Source organism: Leopardus geoffroyi, chromosome C2, assembly GCF_018350155.1.
Source record: "Leopardus geoffroyi isolate Oge1 chromosome C2, O.geoffroyi_Oge1_pat1.0, whole genome shotgun sequence".
NCBI classification, from domain to species: Eukaryota; Metazoa; Chordata; class Mammalia; order Carnivora; family Felidae; genus Leopardus; species Leopardus geoffroyi.
In genome coordinates, this window is record NC_059333.1 from 73280348 (window position 1) to 73299634 (window position 19287).

The 19287-nt window shown below is 43.3% G+C and overlaps 1 protein-coding gene across 1 annotated transcript in view; it reads right to left on the reverse strand.

The window, feature by feature from the left end:
• Positions 1-18093, reverse strand: part of BDH1 (3-hydroxybutyrate dehydrogenase 1) — a 63609-nt gene extending 45516 nt beyond the window's left edge. The window contains exon 1 of the mRNA XM_045502525.1: positions 18007-18093. Within this exon, the coding sequence (XP_045358481.1) occupies positions 18007-18025 (19 nt within the window). The 5' untranslated portion in view covers positions 18026-18093. The remainder of the gene's footprint in view (positions 1-18006) is intronic.
• Positions 18094-19287: the final 1194 nt, after the last annotated feature.

Sequence of the window (19287 nt, forward strand, 5' to 3'; positions counted from 1 at the left end):
TCCTTATTTTGTTATGTGTGTGTGTTTCATATTTTTGTTTTCTTTCCTCTATTACTCCCTTAAGTAATGTAAGATGTTTTGACTTTATATCATATATATCATACATAGTATCAAGTTTATTATTTTTTTAAGTTTTATTTTTATTTATTTTCAGAGAGACAAAGAGAGCGCCAGCAGGGGAGGGGCAGAGGGAAAGGGAGACAGAGAATTCCCAAGCAGGTTTTGCACACGGCTCAGCATGCAGAGCCCAAGGCAGGGCTCGAACCCACAAAACCGTGAGATCATAACCTGAGTCAGAATCAAGAGTTGGTCGCTTAACCAACTGAAGCCACCCAGCCACCCCGGTATTGTTAACTTTACATCATAGTATTTAAGTTATGGGGTATCAAGGAGAAGAGTAAATATCACCCAAGAACTTTGCATCCTCTTCCAGGGAAAAAGTTCATGCATTTTCAGTTGTATACAGGATGGTCATATCATGTTAGGTAGAATTATGACCTTATTATTGTCTTTATTTGGAGATTAAGTATGGTTTAAGCAGATGTATACAGGTGCCAAGTGGACAAGGAATGGGTGTTGATGTTTAATTTTATATGTCAACCTGGCTAGGCCATAGTGCCCACGTATTTGGTCAAACATTATTCTGAATGTTTTTGTGAAGGTGATTTGGATGAAATTACTATTTAAATCAGTGGACTTTGAGTAAAGCACACTACCCTTCATAATGCGGATGGGACTCGTCCAACTAATTGAAGGCCTTACTAGAAAAAGACTGACCTCCTCAGGAGAGAAAATTCTGCCAGTAGACCACCTTTGGACCCTTCTCTGCAGCTCTTCCCTGGGAAGAGCCTATGCTGCTGGACTATGCTGCTGATTTTGAACTTGCCAAGCCTCTATAAACATGTGAGCCAATTCCTTAAAATCTCTCTCTCTCTTTCTCTCCCCTTCTCTCTCTCCCCACCCCCCACCCTTGCTCTTCCCACCCCTCCCTTCATATACATCCTGTTCCTTCTGTTCCTCAGGAGAACCCTAACCCTAATACACCCACTCAGAGTGGTCTCTGCCCTAATTGGACTCTGATACAACATTGAAATAGATCCCTCTGCTCTGGAATTGGTCTGTGTCTGGGAGGGCAGGACCCCAAAGGAGCAGGAAGGGCCATTACTTAGGGGCCTAGAGCACAGGTCAGAGCAAGAGGGTGCTCACAGGACAAGCTGGGACGTGGCAAGCCTTGCTTTTCACCCTCTCCATCCCCTGAGGCCCCTTCAGCCCCTGCCCTCCAGGTGCTTACAGCCCAAGAAGGACACAGGCACAACTGCAGCTTACCCATTCCAGGGCAGCTTGGGCTCCGTGATATAACAGGCAAAACCCTGGGCTCTGGGACCATGGTAGAGAGAGCTGTTCCTAAAGATCGGGGCCGAGAAGCAGGCTTCCTAAAGGAGGTAACCGCCTTGGATCGCAGATTCAAAGGCAGGAGATTTTTCCTCCAAATTTTTATCTTGAAAAAGTTTAAAATTACAGAAAAGATGAAGAGTTGTAATGAACACCCATACGACCATAATCTAGAGTCACAATTGGTAACAGCTGGTCACATTTGCCCTCCCTATGTACACATGCAGTTACATTTATAACTTTGCTGAGTCATTGGAGAGTATGTTGCAGACATCATCACAGACCACTCCCAAATATTTCAGAATCTTTTACAAAAGAAGAAGGAAATAAGGCAATTCTTCTACATAATCATGGCACTATTGTCACATTCAAGAAATTTAACATCTGGGGTGCCTGGGTGGCTCCGTCGGTTAAGCGTCTGACTTCAACTCAGGCCATGATCTCATGGTTTGTGAGTTCAAGTCCCATGTCAGGCTCTCTGCTGTCAGCATAGAGCCCACTTCGGATCCTCCGGCTCCCTCTCTCTCTGCCCCGCCCCTGCTTACACTGTCTCTTTCAAAATAAATAAACTTAAAAAAAAAAAAAAAGAAATTTAACATCAATGATAATAGTATGATCCTGTTAATCTAGACTCAGATTTTTTCAGTTGTCCCAATTATGTCCTTCTGTAGTTTTAGGTTTTTTTTTTTTTTTTTCTCTCAGTTAAGATTCCAACTGAGGAAAATGATTTCTATTTAGTTATCATGTCTCTTTAGTTTCTCTTAATCTAGAACAGGACCCTGCCTTTTCTTCTGAGGGGACAGGGTCTTTCATGATATTGACAGTTTGATGAGTCCGAACTAGTTGTTTTGTAAAATGTCCCCAAATCTAAATTTGTCTGATCATTTCCTCATGATTGGATCCAGGATAAACACTTTCAGTAGGAATACTAAATAGGTGATATTTAGGTAGAATTTGGACAAGTTGCATTCGGGAGGGGTACACCAGACATAGGGAAAAGCAAGACTTATGTCCCTTAGGTGTGGGAAAGCCCAGCATGTCTGGGAATAGCCTTGGTCCCAAGGAGTCGCACTGGGATGGCCTGGGGCATGTGGGCAGAGGACAGGAGAAGGGTAAGTGATGGGAGACAAAGATGGCCAGGGAAGTTTGGTCTTTGTTCACTGGCATTTGTTCAGAGGGCAGTGGGGAATCATAGCCTCTAGAGGCATATTAGCTTTTCATAAAAGAGCCTCAAGGACCAAAAAGCCCTCAAGACCCAAAGAAATGAGTCTCAAAGGGTGGAGTCCCAGCCCCTAGAAGAGATATTTTGAATAATGGGACCTTACCAACCATTCACCAGTACACAACATATTATTAATTGGAAAAAAGAGCAAATCTCAAATGGAAGGGAGCATAATTACCTTTAGTGTCATTCCTCTTTCTTTCACAATTATCTCCCAGCTCTGTTATATGCCATTTTCCTCAGAGATGTTTCCTTCAGGCCCATCCTTTCCCTTCCCTTCTCTCTCCTTCCTAGTCACCCAAGCTGAAAACCTGGGATTCCCCCAGTGCCCTCCCCTTGCCCCTCACTTCCAGCCTGCTTGGCCCAAGTCTCTGTGCCTGGTTCTGCAGGGGAGGATGAGGGAAGGTAGGTGAGGACCAGGTCACCTGGTACTGGCTGTCAGGACTGCCCTCTAGGGCAGCTCCACTTGAGGGCCTTGAGCTATACCCAAAGGCCCTGACTTAGGAGGGAGAGGCCAGCCATAAATGGGAAGCTATGGGCCAAGCCAGTGGCCAAACCGGAAGGAAGAGCTTGTAGAAATGAAAAGAGTCTAAAGAGATGGGGTGATGTGGAGAGCTAGGAAGCCTGGATTTCCTGATGTTTGCAGTGTCCCTCCGACTCCTGGCAGATTCACTAGGTGATGATAGGTGTGGTCTTTTTTAATTTTTTAATTTTATTTTAGAGAGAGAGAGAGAGAGAGAGAGAGCATGAATAGGGGAGGGGGCAAAGGGAGAGAGAAACTTAAGCAGGCTCCATGCTCAGCACAGAGTCTGACATGGGGCTCAGTTCCACGACCCTGGGAACATGACCTGAGCCAAAATCATGGGTTGGATGCTCAACCCACTGAGCCACCCAAGCATCCCTGATGATGGGTGTGTTTTTTAAGGTTTTACAACTACCCCGACAACATGTCTTTTTTTTAGGGGATCATGGTCACCTGGGGTATCTCTTGGTTACCCTAGCACAATGTTTCCTCATAGCTGGAGACTACTTCAGGCAGACCAAGAGTTATGGAACCTCTCCTTGCTTCTCCATCCCTCCCATTTGCCCAGGCTCTGCAGCCAGCCTCCAGTGCATCTGTGCCAGCATTCTCTGTCCGATGCCTGGCTCAGGTCTGCGGTGGCAGAGGATGGACACATAAGTGGGGTCCTCGTGGGTCAATGAGAGTCGAGTAAAGAGAGCATAGACATGAGGAGATGCCCAAAGGGGAAGAGGGAAAGCTGGAAACAAAGGATACCAGACCAACCAACCCAGTCTTCCAGTACTGAGCGAGCCAGAAGCAAAGGCAGAGCCAGCAGCATGAAGGGAAGTGAGCTGTGATGGGGCCCAGATGTTTGCTGGCATTCAGGGTGTAGCAGGTCGTCTTTAGAGGTGTTTCCTCAAATGGCTGCTCATTTTCTTGTACAATGTGAGGCTGCAGCAGCCACAGATGAGAAGGGTGAGAGCCATGTTTGCAGGGAGGGTGTGTTCTGATAAGTAGAGGCTGGTTCAGGGTATGCCCCCCCCCACACACACACATACAAAATAGTAATAGAGTTTCATCCATGGTTGAAGGACTTGCAGTAGGAAGGCAGAGTCCCAGTGTCATGGCCCGAAGGAGTGCCAAAGAGAGACACCGTGCCCAGACTCCCAATGGCAAGGCCAAAAGGCAAGAAAAGGAAATGGAGTATAAGTAAAAGGAATCAAAGCTACCGTTACTGCAAGCACTATAATTATTAATCTAGACTATTTTGGATAGTTAACATAAAAGCTATTAGAATAATAATGGAGTTCAGTAAATTGGTTGAATATAAGACAAATAGAGAAAATTAAAAGCTTTCCCACTTAGAAAATGTAATGGTAGGGGCGCCTGGGTGGCGCAGTCGGTTAAGCGTCCGACTTCAGCCAGGTCACGATCTCGCGGTCTGTGAGTTCGAGCCCCGCGTCGGGCTCTGGGCTGATGGCTCAGAGCCTGGAGCCTGTTTCCGATTCTGTGTCTCCCTCTCTCTCTGCCCCTCCCCCGTTCATGCTCTGTCTCTCTCTGTCCCAAAAACAAATAAACGTTGAAAAAAAAAAAAGAAAAGAAAATGTAATGGTAAAAACTCATGATAATCACATTGCAATAAAAAGTAAAGTACCTGGAGATAACAAGAAATTGCAAAGTCTTTGTCAAAAAAGAAAAAAGCTGTGTGTCTGTATTAAAAGATATGAAAGATGAGCTGAAAATTGAGAGGCCATATCATGTTTCCAGATAGGAAGGTGACATTATAAAAGATGGGGTTTCCCCACATTTATGTAGAATTCATTGCAGTTTAGGGGGAGAGAGGGACTTGATTCTAAATTGATTCTAAATGAGTAAATATGTAAAATTAAGCAGGATCATTTTGAAAAATGCTGCATGAGATGAACACATACTACAAAGCTAAGCTAATTACAAAGTATGGTGCTGGTGGGTGAGTAGAAAAGGCAGATTAATGGAACAGATGGGCAGTCCAGGAACAAAACCACAAGTTAATGAAAACTTAATATACCATAAGAGTGGCATTTCCAATCAAAACAGATGAATTATCTAATGACATGGGGACAATTACCTATGTATATACCATACACAAAAATAAATTCTAAGTAGATTAAAGATCCAAATATGGCAACTAAAACTATAAAAATAGTAAAAGAAAATATGAGACCAATTCAATAATCATGAGGTTGGAAAAGGATTTCCTAACCCTATCGCAATGCCCAGGAGACAAAAAGGAAAGAAGCTGAAAGCTTAGACTACTTAAAAACTTAAACGTTTCTACAAGGAGAGCCACCATTCATGTGACTGGCTGAGAGAAAACATTTACAACATATATAACAGATAAGGGCTAAAAATCTGCAGCATGTAAAGAGCTCCTACATATGAATAAGAAAAAGATAAACAATCTAATCGAAAAAATGGACAAAGGTAGATAAATCACAAAAAAGAAAACTGAATGGCCATTACACATAAAAAGTTGTGCTCAATTATGATGATGTATCAACATTTAAGGGCAAGTCAGAAATATATTTTTGTCAATCACATTGGTGAAAATTAAAATATGGGAGAGAAATGAGGAAGCAGCACCCTCATACACTGCTGGCAGGAGTGAAAATTGCAATCTTTTAAAAAATAATGTGGCAGCATGCATGATACCCATTGACTCAGCAATTCCATTCTAGGACTCCAGCCTACAAAAATACTTGCACACTTCACAAAGATGTGTGTATGTGGATATTTGATGCGACAGTATTTGTAACAGAAAAAAATAAAAAATAATCTAATAATGGAATGTTTAAATAAATCATGGTCCACCTATACCAAAAACATTGTCTGCCCAGATTGGCTACTTTTCTGAATCCCTCTTCCTCGTGACCTGGCCTCTCTATCCCCTGAAACACAATTCTTGTGGGAACAAGTCAGCCTTGGGGCACCTGGGTGGCTCAGTCAGTTAAGCCTACACTTCAGCTCATGTCAGGATCTCATGGTCCGTGGGTTCAAGCCCCGTTTTGGGCTCTGTGCTGCAGTTCGTGACCTGCAGCCTGTTTCGGATTCTGGGTCTCCCTAACTCTCTGCCACTCCCCTACTCTGCCTGCCTCTCTCTCTCTCTCAAAAATAAATAAACATTAAAAAAATTTTTTTAACAAATCTGCCTTCCTGGCCACAGCTGATCGATTTATGGCGTTCACTCGATCCACAGGCCAATCAGACACATTCCCTGAAGTTTTGGAACTGAAAGTAAGAAAGAGAGACAGTCTAAAGATGTAAAATATTAACTTCAGGGGGTAGCTGGGGAGTTTTCTCAAGCCACATTTCTGACACCTCGAACCTGACAAATACGGCTGGCCTGGGCATGGGGAGTGTGAACACAGTAGTGAAGCTGAGATGCAGAGAAGACCTGGACGTAGAGAAGCTGAGGGAGTCCTGCCCTGGCTGCTGGTGTCCCTCTTTCTCATGAGTTCCACGAGACATCCTTCTCGCTGAAGCTAGTTCGCACCTGCATTCAGTCATATGTACATACAACCAAAGTAGTACTAACTACCGTGATTTCCCACCATGGAACACCGTGTGGCCAATAAAACGATTGGAGTCCAACATATGTTAAGATAAGGAAAGATATCCAGGACATATAATGTGAAAAAAAAAAATCAAGGTACAAAACAACATGATACCATGATTCCATTGAAAGTGTTTTTATATTTGCAACTACATGGATGGAACTAGAGGGTATTATGCTAAGCGAGATTCGTCAGAGAAAGACAAATATCACATGACTTCACTCATATGAGGACTTTAAGACACAGAACAGATAAACGCAAGGGAAGGGAAGCAAAAATAATAGAAAAACTGGGAGGGGGACAAAACATAAGAGACCCTTGGGGCGCCTGGGTGGCGCAGTCGGTTAAGCGTCCGACTTCAGCCAGGTCACGATCTCGCGGTCCGTGAGTTCGAGCCCCGCGTCGGGCTCTGGGCTGATGGCTCAGAGCCTGGAGCCTGTTTCCGATTCTGTGTCTCCCTCTCTCTCTGCCCCTCCCCCGTTCATGCTCTGTCTCTCTCTGTCCCAAAAATAAATAAACGTTGAAAAAAAAATTAAAAAAAAAAAAAAACATAAGAGACCCTTAAATATGGAGAACAGAGGATTACTGGAGGGGTTGTGGGATGGGGGATGGGCTTAAAGGGTAAGGGGCATGAAGGAATCTACTCCTGAAGTCATTGTTGCACTATATTCTAACTTGGATGTAAATTTTAAAAAATAAACTGAATTAGAAAGAAAATAAATGAGTACATAGATAGATAGAAAGTGTTTTTACTATATATCCTTTTTTAAAAATTCCAGGTAGTTAACATATATTGTTATATTAGTTCCAGGCGTAAAATCCAGTGATTCAAGAATTCCATACATCACCCAGTGCTCATCGCAACAAGTGCACTCCTTAATCCCCATCACATATCTCACCCATCCCCTCTGCCCACCTCCTCTCTGGTAACCATCAATTTGTTCTCCATAGGTTTTTGTTTTTTTGTTTTTGTTTTTGTTTTTTTTAATTTTAAGAGAACCCTTTGTGCAATATACAAAATTACAAACTTTTAGGCATGGAGAAAGATGTGGAATATTAGATACCGAACGTCCAATAGTTATTATTTCTAAAGGATTAGGATGGCAGAGGGATGAGGAACTTTTATTTTTGCTTCACTTCCAAATTGCTTGAATTTTTTATAGTGAGAATATATTGCTGCTTTTGTGTTTTAATCAGCTTTTATTTTGAATAATTTTAGAGGTACAGAAAAGTTTGAAAGATAGCATAGAGAGTTCCCATGTACTCTTCACCCAACTTCCCCTAATTTGAATATTTTACATGACCATAGTATATTTGTCAAAACCAAGAAACTAACATTGGCACATTACAATTAACTAAACTCCAGGCTTTCTTTATTTGGATTTCACCCGTCTTTTTCATCAATGTCCTTTTTCTGTCCCAGGATCTAATCTAAAATACCACATCACATTTACATGTCATGTCTCCTAGCTTCCTCTAATTTTTGATAGCTTCTCAGTCTTGCTTTGACTTTCTGGACCTTGATCATTTTAAATAGTACCAGTCATGGGATGCCTGGGTGGCTCTGTTACTTAAGCGTCTGACTTCGGCTCAGGTCATAAACTCGTGGTTTATGGCTTCAAGCCTTGCGTTGGGCTCTGTGCTGACAGCTCAGAGCCTGGACCCTGCTTTGAAGTCTGTGTCTCCCTCTCTCTCTGCCCCTTCCTTCCTCATTCTCTCTCTCTCTCTCTCTCTCTCAAAAATGCATAAATGTTAAAAAATATTTTTAATAAAAGAAAAAAATAAGGAGTACCAGTCAGGTATTCTGTGGATTACTCCTCAATGTTTAATGTTTGCCTCATGGTTAGACTGGGATTTGGTTTTGGGGGGAGAATTCCAGAGGTGAAGTGCCTTCCTCATCATATCAGATCAAGGATATATATTATCAACATAACTTAACATTGATGACGTTAACCTTGATTACCTGGTTAAGGAAATGTCTGCCAGATTTCTTCTACCCTGTAAAGTTTCTGCCTTTTCTTTTCCAGATTCATTCGTTGGAGGCAAGTCACTATGTTAGCTCATGCTCAAGGGGAGGAAATTAATCTCCTAGTCCTGGTGTACTACTTTTTAAATTAAAGAGACTTCTGAGAATAGAGGTGCTGCCCTATACATTTTTTTAAATTGCTCCAATATTAACTTATTTATTGTGTAAAAATGTATTGAGCCCCTGCTATGTGGGTTGCTAGCCCCTGATGCAGACGTTGGATACAGCAAATTCTCACTCTTATGGAACATACGTTGTAGACTAATACTGAATGTACAGTAGATTGAAAAACAACAGAGGGCTGCCTGACTGGCTCAGTCAGAAAAGCATGCGTCTCTTGATTTCAGGGTTGTGAGTTTGAGCCACGTGTTGGATGTAGAGATTGCTTAAATAAATATTTTAAAAAACAGACAAAGCTTACAGGATCCAAGGAACTAAGATATGGAACCAAAAGTGGAGGTGGGCAAGACACAGTCCCAAAAGCAGATAAGTGGAAGTAGGGGAAAGGGAGAGAGAAGAGCAACCCTAGAGATGTGGCCAATGCACATGGCGGCACACTGCAGTATGTGGTGCCTATCACGTACTAGGTTTAGTTGAAGGGCTAAGCCAACTGGAGGGAATAGGAGGGGATATTATATGCAGTTCTGGACACATAATAGGTACTTCATAGAAATTTGCTACACAAATGAGTGAAGGAATAACTACATTGAGTAGGCCCGTTTACCCTTGCTTGCTTCCACACTAAAAATTCCAATAAGACGTTCCAAGGTAATCAGAGAAGGGAGAATCTCAACATTCTAGAGGGCAGCTGCTCCTCACAGCCCCATCTCCTGCCTCCAGGCTTCCTTTCTTGGGTATCCTCAAAGCTACTCCCCTTTACCCTACCACCTGGGCATGAGCACAGACTTTTCCCCTAATTCCAATGGGGGCCAAGAGGGCAGAGTTGTTCTGAAACCAGGTTGAAATGTTTGCTCAGTCTTAGCCAGAGGCAGAGAGTAAACTGAAGGGAACTTCCCCCATGAGATATCAGGCAGCCTGATTCCTGAGGTGATAGAAGTGGAATCACCCAAGGGACGCTATGATGACAGCTAATATGGAGAGGTCCCTGGGGACAGCCACTCACATCTGTGTCCATATTTACTTCATCTTCTGAGTTCTCTCTAGTGTTTCTCCTTCCTGAGTTTTGGTGGAACAAAAAGCAGGGTTTTCTGCTTTTACTTGCCATTTTACCTTTGTCCTGAGAGCAGAGAGCCAAAGGAGAGTCCTGAAAAACAGACGCCCACTTTTGTTCTGGTTTTCTCCATTTTTAAAGTGCTTTAGAGATAGGATTTTCAAAGGCAGCCTGTGTTAAAATGACAAAGCTGGGAAGAACCCTTCCTCTAGAGTCTAATTAGAAATCAGCAAGTCACTTCTCAATGGTCAAAAAACCAGCATCCAGTTTCTTCTACTATCTTGCCATGTGACCTTAAAACCTCTCCCACCTAGGAACAAGACAAGGATGTCCATTCTCACCACTTTTATTTAATGTAGTCCTGGAAGTCCTAGCCACAGCAATCAAATATGAAAAAGGAATAAAACGCATCCAAATTGGTAAGGAAGAAGTAAAACTTTCACTATCTGCAGATGAAATGGTACTAAATATAGAAAATCCTAAAGACTCCACACACACACAAACAAGAAGCCTACTAAAACTAATAAATGAATTCAGTAAGATTGTAGGATATAAAATCAACGTACAGAAATCCATTGCATTTCTATATACTAATTATGAAGCAAAAGAAAGAAATAATAGAGCAACCCCATTTACAATTGCACCAAAAATAATAAAATACCTAGGAATAAACTTAATCAAGGAGGTAGAACAGCTGAACTCTGAAAACTATAAAACATTGATGAAAGAAATTAAAGATGGCACAACCAAGTAGAAAGACATTCCATTATCATGGATTAGAAGAACAAATATTGTTAAGATGTCTATGCTATCTAAAGCAATCTACAGATTTAATGCAATGCCTATCAAAATACCACCAGCATTTTTCACAGAACTAGATCAAATAATTTGAAGATTTGTATGGGACCACAAAAGACCCCAAATAGCCAAAGCAATCTTGAAAAAGAAAAACAAACCTGGTAGTATCACAATTCCAGATTTCAAGTTATATTACAAAGCTGTCATAATCAAAACAGTGTGGTATTGGCACAAAAATAGACACACAGATCAATGAAACGGGAGAGGAAGCACAGAAACACACCCACAATTATATGGTTGATTAATCTTTGACAAAAGAGGCAAGAACATGCAGTGGGAAAGAGACAGTCTCTTCAACAAATGCTGTTGGGAAAACTGGACAACTACATGCAAAGGAATGAAATTGGACCACTTCCTTACACCATACACAGAAATAAACTCCAAATGGATTAAAGACCTAATGTGAGACCTGAAACCATAAAAATCCTAGAAGAGAGCACAGGCAATAATCTCTCTGACATTCTTTTTTTTTTTAATTTTTTTTAACGTTTTTATTTATTTTTGAGACAGAGAGAGACAGAGCATGAACGGGGGAGGGTCAGAGAGAGAGAGACACAGAATCTGAAACAGGCTCCAGGCTCTGAGCTGTCAGCACAGAGCCCAACGTGGGGCTCGAACTCACAGACTGCGAGATCATGACCTGAGCCAAAGTCAGCCGCTTAACCGACTGAGCCACCCAGGCGCCCCCTCTCTGACATTCTTCATAGCAACATTTTTCTAGATGAGTCTCCTGAGGCAAGGGAAATAAAAGCAAAAGTAAACTATTGGGACTACATGAACATAAAAAGCTTCTGCACAGCAAAGGAAACAATCAACAAAACTAAAAGGCAACCCATGGAATGGGCAAAGATATCTGCAAATGACATATCCAATAAAAGGTTAGAATCCGAAATATAAAAAGAACTGATATAACTCAATACCCAAAAACCAAATAATTCAATTTAAAAATAGGCAGAAGACATGAACAGACATTTGTCCAAAGAAGACATACAGATGGCCGACACATGAAAAGATTCCCAATATCACTCAGCATCAGGGAAATGTGAATCAAAACTACAATGAGATTTCACCTTATACCTGTCAGAATGGCTAAAATAAAAAACACAGGAAACAACAAGTGTTGGCAAGGGTGTGGAGAGAAAGGAACATTCATGTACTATTGGTAGGAACGCAAACTGGTAGAGTCACTGTGGAGGCTCCTCAAAAAGTTAAAAAGAGACCTACCCTATGATCCAGTAATTGCACTAGTGGGTATCTATCCAAAAAATACAAAAACATTAATTCAGAAGGATGCCTGTACCCCTATATTTATATTTACTGTAGCATTATTTACCATAGCCAAATTATGGAAACAGCCCAAGTGTCCATCGATAGATGAATAAAGAAGAGATACATATATACGTGTGTGTGTGTGTGTGTGTGTGTGTGTGTGTGTATGACAGAGAAATAAGTCAGTCAGAGGAAGACAAATACCATTTGATTTCACTCATGTGGAATTTAAGGAACAAAACAAATGAACAAAGGAAAAAAGAGTGGAAAGAGAGAAACCAAGGAACAGACTCTTAACTATAGAGAACAAAGTAATGGTTACCAGAGGGGGAGGGGAGGATGGGTAAAATGGTGATGAGGCTTAAAGAGTACACTTATCATGATGATCACTGAGTAATGTATAGAATTGTTGAATCACGGGGCGCCTGGGTGGCTCAGTTGGTTGGGCGTCCGGCTTCAGCTCAGGTCATGATCTCATGGTTCGTGGATTCAGGCGCCATGTCGGGCTCTGTGCTGACAGCTTGGAGCCTGGAACCTGGTTTGGATTCTGTGTCTCCCCCTTCTCTCTGTGCCCCCCCCCACACACCCTGTCTCTTTCTGTCTCTTAAACATGAATAAATGTTAAAAAAGAAAAAACCTCTCCTGCCTGAACTTTCATTTTTGCATACGTAGAATGACAAGGCAGGCTTGGGTAATGCTGAAGATTGCTAAGAGTCCTGATGTTCCATTATTTTTATCCAGTGTGATGCTCTCCTGACTCCTCCATGAACTTTGTTGCTCTTTCAAGTTCAGAGCTGTGATCCAGGGCACACAAGCAGGAGACAGGGTGGAGAGCCAGATAAGAGCCCAACATCTCTTCCCTACATTGGTATCATCACTTGTGAAAAACCGCAGTGAATCAAACCAGCTAGAGGTGGAGCTCTCCATTTAGTGGAGAAAGAATTAAACTGTGTGTTGAGTTAAAGGTCTAATTAAATATTATCATCCAACAGTGTATCACTGAACATTTTAGGTAAATAATACTCCTCAAATATCAATCAATAGCCTCTGCCAGTGATGAGTGATTTACCATGTCTACGATCCTAGTTGCCTTCTTCTCTTCTAGGAGTAATTAATCTGAGTGTGACAACTTAGTTTAGGCCAGAACACTAAGACATTCAATCTAATGGACTTAAATTAATTAAAATAAGATTTCGACTCATCATCAGGGAAATACAAATCAAAACCACAATGAGATATCACCTTACACCTGTCAGAATGGCTAACATTAACAACTCAGGCAACAATAGAGGTTGGCAAGGATGCGGAAAAAGAGGATCTCTTTTGCATTGTTGGTGGGAATGCAAGCTGGTGCAGCCGTTCTGGAAAACAGTATGGAGGTTTCTCAAAAAACTAAAAATAGAACCACCTACGACCCAGCAATTGCACTACTAGGCATTTATCCAAGGGATCTAGGTGTGCTGTTTCGAAGGGACCCATGCACCCCCATATTTATAGCAGCACTATCAACAATAGCCAAAGTATGGAAAGAGCCCAAATGTCCATCGATGGATGAATGGATAAAGAAGATGTGCTATATATATACAGTGGAGTATTACTCGGCAATCAAAAAGAATGAAATCTTGCCATTTGCAACAACGTGGATGGGACTGGAGGGTATTAGCTAAGTGAAATTAGTCAGAGAAAGACAAAAATCATATGACTTCACTCATATGAGGACTTTAAGAGACAAAACAGATGACCATAAGGGAAGGGAAACAAAAATCATATGAAAACAGGGAGGGGGACAAAACAGAAGAGACTCATAAACATGGAGAACAAACTGAGGGTTTCTGGAGGGGTTGTGGGGGGGAGGGATGGGCTAAATGGGTAAGGGGCATACTCCTGAAATCATTGTTGCACTATATGCTAACTAATTTGGATGTAAATTTAAAAAAATAAAAAGTAAAACAAGTTAAGAAAAAATTAATTAAAATAAAAGATTTTGGAAGATCCCTCTCAAATCTAGTGCTGAACATTTTGTGTACCATGAAGGTGCACATATTTATTCTCTTAATAAAACTACTACATAAAAAATGCATCTTTTTGTTCCCAAATGCTCAATGGCATTTAAAGCAGTAGCAACCTCAGTCCTTAGAGCAAGGAAACTTGCCTTCCTGCCTATTGCTCTGTCTCTCAAGTCCTTTGGATGCTCCAAGCCGGATACAGGTCTTTGAGACCCAGGCCAAATGACTGCCCTGGAAAGGCAGTGACTCTGTCAAAGATCCAGGTCAGCTGATGATAGGTTCCTGGTGGCAGGGACAGCTAGCAGGAGATTTAGGTCTTAGCAGCTCCTTCTGCAAGAAGCACCTGTGCTTCTAGCTGCCACCAAGCCACTTGGCCCCTGAACCACACAGCTCATACCACTTCCTGCTGAGCCTGGAGAACTCTTGCATGTTCGTGGCATTTGTCCAGAACCAGGAATCTTGGCCCATCTCCAAGTGCACCCTGACCTGTCCTGGACTTCCCTACTGTGTCTTTTTCCCCCTCGTCTTCGGGCTAATCTGCTTCCCTTATAAATCTAATGCGGACACTCTCTTATCTTTGTTTTCATTCTACCCTCGTTCTTTTTAGGTGTTCAGTTGTCCTAGCACGTGTCATGGAGTATTACTTGGGAACAGGGGCTTCCTATCATGGAAGAAGCAGAGGGACTTCAGGGACACTGCTCAGAAGTGGAGCATCCTTCCACAGGGAGGTGCCTTAGAGACAATGGAGAAGGAATGGGTCCTCAATCCTGCTCCTGCTTCTGGGCGTTTGCCCCTTATGGAACATCCCTATGCTACTGGTCTGCACTTCCAGACCAAACACCAGCCTAGGAGTGTTGTCAGGGGGACTTGGGCATCCAGCCCTTGGTGATCACAGAGCTGCCTGTCTTTTCCATTCCTCCTACTTCTGCCCTCCTCCCAAGGTCCTGCTGCCTTTCTTTTGGAGTCTAGAAATGCAAACTATCTTATTCCACCCTTTCACTTTAAAAGTAAAACTTCAGGGGTGCCTGGGTAGCTCAGTCGGTTAAGCGTCTGACTTCAGCTCAGGTCATAATCTCACAGTTCATGGGTTTGAGCCCGCACCAGGCTCTGGGCTGACAGCTCAGCGGAGCCTGGAGCCTGCTTCGAATTCTGTGTCTCCCTCTCTCTCTGCCCCTCCCCCACTTGTGCTCATTCGCGCGCGCGCGCTCTCTCTCTCTCTCCCCCACTCTCTCTCTCTCTCACTTTCTCCGTCAAAAATAAATAGACATTAAAATTTTTTTTTAAAAAGTAGAACCTTATTCTATTTTCAAGGAAAATTTATTGATCACTCACTATTTGCTTTAGGTGCTGGGGATATATCTAAAAACAAAACACATAAAAATCCTGCTCTCACTAAAATCTAGTGAGGGACACAGGAAAGAAGACAAACATTAGTATTACCAATGATGATAAGTGCGAAATAGGAAAAGGATATACACAAAGCAGGAAAAGAGGATGCGAAATTGCCAGAGATGAAGGGATGGTGGTACAATTTAAAATAGTTTTGCATGGAAAGTGATTTTTTTAAGAGTTTGCATTTTTTAAGTAAGCTCTGGGCCCAACGTGGGGCTTGAACTCACAACCCCAAGATCAAGAGTCGCATGCTCCCCTGACTCAGCCAGCCAGTTGCCCCTGAAGGTGATATTTGAACAAAGATATGAAGGATGTGAAGTAGCACACCATGCAGATATCTGGGGGACAGAAGTAGATCTAAGATCTGTGGGACCTGATTGTTATATAATTTGGAGATCTTCCTTAAGAAAAAGAATATAGGGGCTACTGGGTGGCTCAGTCCATTGAGTGTCCAGCTCTTAATTGAGACTGGGGGTCCTGATCTCATGGTCATAGGAGAGAGCCCTACCTTGTGCTCTGTGGTGAGTATGGAGCCTTCTTAGAATTCTCTCTCTCTCACACTCCCCCTCTCTTCCCCACCCTGCCCCTCTCCCTTGCTAGCGCTCTTTTTCCCTAAAAAGAAAAGAAAGAAAAAGAATATTAAATCATCAATATAAAATTAGGTGCAGAACCTTAGATAGGCCCATGCAAGCGAAGGGCCTGAAGCCTAAGCTCCCTAGCACTGGAGTAATTCTGCCTGGCTCTGGGACTAGCATCCATGCGGGGGGAATGGCAGGTGCAAAGGGAGGCGCGAGCATGCGCAGTTAGGCATGGACAAAGAGGCCGGGGATAGCTGGAGCAGAGCCAATGAGAGGAAGAGCAGGAGGGGGTGTTGTCTGAGTGAGCTGGCTTTACTGGTTGGGATGGGAGCCGCTGGAGGGTTTTGAGAAAAGGAGTAACATGACTGGGCTTCAATTTTGAAAGAATTTCTCTGATAGCTATTTTGAGAATAGACAATATTTTGAAGCAGGTCAAAGATGGAAACAGAGTCCAGTTAGGAGCCAGTTGGAATAATTCAGGAGAGAGATTGTGGTGGCTCAGACTGGGTCTCAAACAGCAGAGATGTGAGATATGGTTGATTCTGAACGTACTTTGAAGAGCAAATCCACAGGATTTGCTACAAGATCAGAGGTCAGAGAGAAAGAGCAAGAGAGAGAGAGATTGCAAAGATAATTCCGGGATTTGGTGAGCAAGTTTTAAGTGGAAGGTTAGAGTTCGGTTTCAAACGTGTTAATTCTGGGATGCCTCTACACTCAAAGGGAGAGGTGGGAGTCTGGAATCCAGCCTGGAAGAGATCTGGGCTGGACATAATAACTTCTTGAACCTGGATTAGACACAAAGGGAGGGACTATGCATAGAGAAAAGAAGTGGTCCTAGATTTGAGTCCCGAGGCCCTCTGATATTTAAAAGTCAGGGAAGAAAGGAGGAGCTAGCAAAGGAGACAGAGAAGGAGCAGGCAGGAGGTAGAAGAGGCTAGGAAGAGTGATCCCCCGTTAGCCAGGGAAACAAAAGGTGTCAAAGAGGTTGACGTGATCAAGCACCTCAAAGGCTGCTGATAGGTCAAACCTGAGGACTGAGAACTGACCACTGACTCGAACAACTTGTGGAAATCACTGGTGATCTTGACAAGAGCAGGGGGCATATCTGTGCAGATTCAGACCTCACCAGAGTGAAAATCAAACCACAGGGAAACCTTCAGTCCGGCATATCTGGCTGTGCTGCCTTTACCCATGGTCCGTGCCACCTGGTCTGGTCCCTGGGACCTTCCTCCTTCACCCCAACACCTGGACCAACGCTTTCCCTACTGGAAGCGCTGGGATTCTGTGATCCCTGTGTGCCTCAACCAATGACAGCGACTGAGAACCTATCAAGTGCAGGCAGTGTGCTGGGCACTGGGTGACACAACCATGAGTCCCAGAATCTCCTTTTCAGTCCAGTGGAATTTTGTACAGCCATTTGCTGCCAGTTATTTCTCCTCTATTTCCAAAGTGACAGGAAACCCAGGAGAAAATAGGTCACACACTGAAGTGTTTTCTTCATAGATTTCTGTAACTGGCGGCCGGCGTGGACAGTGGGTCAGTGGCCCATCTGACTGCTGGTTCGTACACAGCTGGCTCCCTGCAGGCTCTGGGAGGAGCTCTGACCTTGACCTGGTGGACTAGTCTCAACAATGCGGGCAGTAGATCAAAGGATGTTTCCTTTACTAGAAAAACAACTCAAAGGTGACCCTTCCCAGCAGTGAGGAAATATCAACATCCCCAATTCTAAGAGAGGCCCAAATTGATGATCTCTACTCAGTCATGAAGTCCTCCCTGGCTGGTTTTTGATTATTGGCCTGGAACCTCCTGGACCTCAGAGACCAGATTGTGTTAATCTCTATATCCCTGATGCCTGGCACAGTATCTGACACACAGGTGATGCCACACAAATGGTTGCTGACTTGGCATCAGAGCCTGTCCCCTCCCCCTGCCACGTCACACCTCTGCAAAGAGTTGACTACTCCTGGATTTCATTCCTTTGGGTTTGGAACACTCACCTCCCTGAAGTTGGTCCATCCTCTTGCAGAATCTGCAGTATGCATCCACGAAGACTCACCCAATGAGAACTCTTGCTGACTTACTTGCTTTGCTACTGACAGCTTATCCTAGAAAATTTAGAAATTAAAGATTACTTAGTCAAAAAGGATACAAATTATATTTCTCTCTACCCTCTTGCTCCAACGGAACCTGCCATGGAAAGTACTCTCCCGGTGGATCTTCTGGTCTCACATGACATATTGATTCCAGCGTGCCCCCTTTCCTGAGCCTTTTTATCCCTTCACATTCATCTGCCAAGGCAAACCAGGCATTTCCACTTGAGCACTCAACACTGGATGTCTCTCCAGGCTTCTAGGAGCTGCCTGGAGTTTGCGTCATCCCCTGGGCTCCTTGCCAGGGTGTTAAATCCATCATTCTGAGAAGGTGTCCCCAAGTCAGCTCTTACTTAACCAGTCTTATATCCCAGCCCCAGGATCAAGTACCCGTTGCCCGAGCAACCAGCAGTGTTGAAGATGCTATGGCCAGTTTGGTAATGAGCTGCCTCGTATTCACTTTATCTCCTCACTTGCATTTTCCCCTCACTCTGACTCATCCTCTCCCCACAGCAAGGATTTAGCATGCAAGCTTTGCCTCAGGCTCCATTTTCAGGGGAAACTGGGCTAAGGCAGGGACCTTGATTTAACCTGGTCTGAGAAGGGAAGACACTTTCTTCCTGGCCTTTGGACTGGGGAGTGCCCAGAGTAAGTCCTTCTAGGCTAGGGATGGAAATGGAAAACGCAGCTTTTCCTTATGGAAAGAGGTAAAAGGTTAGGAAGGGTAACAGAAAAGCCAAATAGACATTTAACAGCTTCAAAATATAGCTCCTCCCTGAAACGACACAGCACTTTTTTCTTTCAAAACAGCTTGGTGATATTGCTATGTGAGGCATCCTTAGGCAGCAGAGGGGAGTAAAGGAGAAGGGCGAGAACATCCTGTACACTTTTTTAGTTTACAACCTGTGGTGTATTTCTGCTGTTTTCATGGTCCGTGATGCTGTAGATCCTGCCAAGAGTATGGTGAATTGGGGGGTGAGGAGGGAGTAGGGGAACCTGTTTCAGAATTTTTAAAAGGCTTTGGTGCTTGGAAGAGCTGCATGGCAAGGAGGGGAGTGCTCATTAGGCAAAAGCTGGTGACCAGCACACCCAACTTCCTTGAGACTTGGAAATCACAGGTTTGTTTGTACATACAAGTTCCACCCAAGACCCCTTCCAAGAATGGCTTTGTAGTCAGTAGGAGAGGAG